The sequence below is a fragment of the Triplophysa rosa genome, linkage group LG10 (assembly GCF_024868665.1).
Source record: "Triplophysa rosa linkage group LG10, Trosa_1v2, whole genome shotgun sequence".
Taxonomy (NCBI): domain Eukaryota; kingdom Metazoa; phylum Chordata; class Actinopteri; order Cypriniformes; family Nemacheilidae; genus Triplophysa; species Triplophysa rosa.
The window spans coordinates 7,503,860-7,507,373 of NC_079899.1; the positions used below are offsets into that span (position 1 = coordinate 7,503,860).

A 3,514-nucleotide genomic window follows, 5' to 3' on the forward strand; every position below is an offset into this window, starting at 1 on the left:
GGACCCACGTTGGGGAAAAAACAAACTGAACAATGCAAAAGATAAAACAAAGACTTTCCACGAGGGGGCAAAAACAGAGCAACAGGATAATCCAACAGGAAAAGGGCAAGGTACATCATACCACATAGCAAAACGCAACAGCACAGGACAGCAAACACAAGGGCATTAAATAGGGGAACTAACAAGGTATAATTACAATAGGAAGGTGTGGGTTATCAAACACTGGCGGGAAGCTAAACAAGGAAATGAGGGGGCGGGGCCAGGAGACGAGACGGGAGAACGCATGGCCATCAAAATTAAACAATGAACATGCCAGCTGGACCGGCGCTGAGGCAGGTGACGGCAGGACTTGCGATGAGAGAGATGCCGGTGGCGGACCGGAACAGGAGACTGGCGGAGCCAGTGACCCCTTCTTCCGCTTCTTCCGCCTCCAGCGGACCACTGGAACCATGGCTGTCTGCAGAGATGTGATGGGGGCGTGGCTAGCTCTGCACTGGAGGAATCCGAGGATGTTTCCCAGGACTCCCTCCTTCCATGATTGCCCCGGAGATCGGCCGGTGGGGGAGGAGCAACAGAGTCTGAGGCGGACGGGGCGGAGGTGCCCAAGGCTGCAATGGCCAGGACGCAACCCTCTGGAATCGCGGCCAACGGAACAGGAGAGTTGTCTTGGGCTAAGGCCCTGGGCTCGGGCCAGAGCAGGGTGAATCTTACAATGTCGTCGAAGCCCAGGCGTTGAACACGAGCTTCAGCTCCGCCTCGTTGAAGTCCGTCTCCCCCGCTACGGACAAGAACTCCCAGGCGAACCCCAGCACATCAGGGTCCTTCCGGCGGAGGCCGAACAGGACATGGGCCTGACGAGACCGCAGCGGAGACTGCTCGTAGTCCATGCTCCCCGCTGGTTTCAGTTTGGCTGTTGCGTTATGTCAGGAATTGTCCAAGAGAGAGAACCCAAGTGCAGGCAGCGGTACGACAAAACTCAAGACTTTTATTAACTCAAAACAAAGGACACACGTTGGGGAAAAAAAAAAACTGAACAATGCAAAAGATAAAACAAAGACTTCCCACAATGGGACAAAAAACAGAGCAACAGGATAATCCAACAGGAACAGGGCAAGGTACATCACACGACATAGCAGACCACACCACAGGACAGCAAACACAAGGGCATTAAATAGGGGAACTAACAAGGGATAATTACAATGGGCAGGTGTGGGTTATCAAACACTGGCGGTAAGCTAAACGAGGAAACAAGGGGGTGGTGCCAAGAGATGAGACGGGAGAATGCATGGCCATTAAAAACAAACAATGAACATGCGTCTCCAAACAAAACAAGTGGGGCTGTCATGACCCTGCCACAAGGCTAGAATATCAAGACAAAGAAGAGGCAGGACATGACAAAAATAAAACAGCACCCATGACCCCCCACCAAACCTAACCCTGACTTGGGAGATTGTACCAAAATGTTTGAATTAGATGGGAGAAATTCTTCAATTTCTCAAAAAATATTTCTCCAAAGTACTTTTACACTGGCACCATCTATATTATATTAACCATTATAATATGTAGTTTTTTGGGTAACACTTTAGAATACTGTTTCTTACTTAATGTGTAACTAAGAAGGAATTACTGCAGAACTAATAGGTAATTCCTCATTAATACTGACATCTGCTCTATTAACTACTAAGGAAGGTGTGTTAACTAATCAGTATGTAGTAGCATTTTATAATTTCGTTAAGTAACAGTTAACTAATCAATAACTTTCGAATTCACTCATTCCTCCTTAAGAACTACTATTAGTTATCAACTAATTCAGATTCTACATAAATAACTATACCACTGGTTGCCAGAGGCTGTAGCTCAACTTCCAGTAACCCTAAATGCACTTTGTTCATAAAAACACTATATCTTGTTTTTTATAGTATATTCATTAAATGGATATGGTTGCATTTAAAGAAATATTCAGAAAACAAACCAAAAGTATGTCTCAGATTTGTTGTTATTTTCATAAATAGGGTGGAATATGTAAAAAATGTACGGTTTATTTATTTTTTTCCGTTTTGAAAAAATAAACTAAATATCCGAAGGTACACTGACCGAGTATATTGGAGTTGAGCTCAGTAGGTTAAGTGTTTACAATTGGCTGATTCGGGATTTACAATTATATGAACCCTGATTAACTTTGGCTGTATTCTAAACACAAATAAAATGTTTGTGTTTTGTTTCTTTCAACAGGAGCATCAGCACCAACCCAGCAGGTGTCCTTTATGAAAATGAAGGAAGAAAACTCAAACTTGAAATCTAAAATTAAATTGCTTGAAGACAAGTGCAGAGATCTGGAAAGTGAAAGGGATTTCCTGCGCAGCAGTCTGACAAATGGTAAATATTATCTTTTATATAGTACATATTTTATATATTTTTTGCATAGAAACATTTTGTGCCGCCCTTGACTCTCACCAAAATTATGTTGGGTGTCTTCACAAAAACAACACTGTGTGCACAATGGACTGTTATTTGTCAGGAATGTGGTGTGAAGAACCCAATTGCAGGCAGGCGGAGTAAGGGGTTAACACAAAAGACTTTAATAAATAAAACAAAACACAAAACAAGACCCAGGGGAAAACACAACAAGAAAATAATACAAACAAGACAGAACAAAAACGGACTGACTAAACTACAAACACTAGACACTAAACTGATAACTAAACACTTACTAAGGACGATACACAGCACACAGGAACACACGAACGCTGGACGAACAAGCAAGAGACATCACGCACAGATACACAATGACCGAACACAGGACAAAGAAACATGAGGGTATATATAGGTAAGACAAACAAGGGATAATGACACGGGGCAGGTGTGGGTAATTAAACACTCAGGGAAGATGACAAGGAAACGAGAGGAATGGGGCCAATGACAAGACACTGGAGAGAACGTATATTATTGTCAAACGGACAATAATATGTTTCTCTCCACACATAACCTAAGGACTCTGCCCCATCCCACCACACGACTAGAATTCATAAACAAGACGGTGGGACCGTGACAGAGCCCCCCCCTTAATGAACACCCCCAGGTGTTCACCAAGGGGTTGACAAACAAGACATGACAGACTGGGAGACAGACAGGACAAGGCAAAACAAAGAAAACAAAATCAAGGGCAAACATGACAAGACAACTACAAAACAACAAACATGGGAGGGGGGGAGGGCCAAACAAGAGCCCATAGGGGGCAGTCCATGGGGTGGGGAGAAGTCCCAGTCCCCGGCTGCGCTCGAGGGGCGAGTCCGGGGAGTCCGTAGGAGGAGTCCTGGGGGGAACAGTCTTTGACCCTGGGGTCTCCCGGGGCCGGCTGGACAGGGCTTGACGCCGGCTGGAAGGCCGGCTGGACAGGGCTTGACGCCGGCTGGAAGGCCGGCTGGACATGGCTTGACGCCGGCTGGAAGGCCGGCGGACATGGCTTGACGCCGGCTGGAAGGCCGGCTGGACATGGCTTGACGCCGGCTGGAAG

General features: G+C 45.8%; 1 protein-coding gene across 2 annotated transcripts in view; it reads left to right on the top strand.

Annotated features, from left to right (window-relative positions):
• Nucleotides 1-1,992: 1,992 nt before the first annotated feature.
• LOC130559794 (coiled-coil domain-containing protein 106-like) overlaps nt 1,993-3,514 on the top strand; it is a 14,063-nt gene continuing 12,541 nt past the window's right edge. For both annotated transcript variants that reach the window (XM_057343071.1, XM_057343072.1), the window contains exon 1: nt 1,993-2,376. In XM_057343071.1, coding sequence (XP_057199054.1) covers nt 2,265-2,376 — 112 coding nt within the window. In that variant the 5' untranslated portion in view covers nt 1,993-2,264. The remainder of the gene's footprint in view (nt 2,377-3,514) is intronic.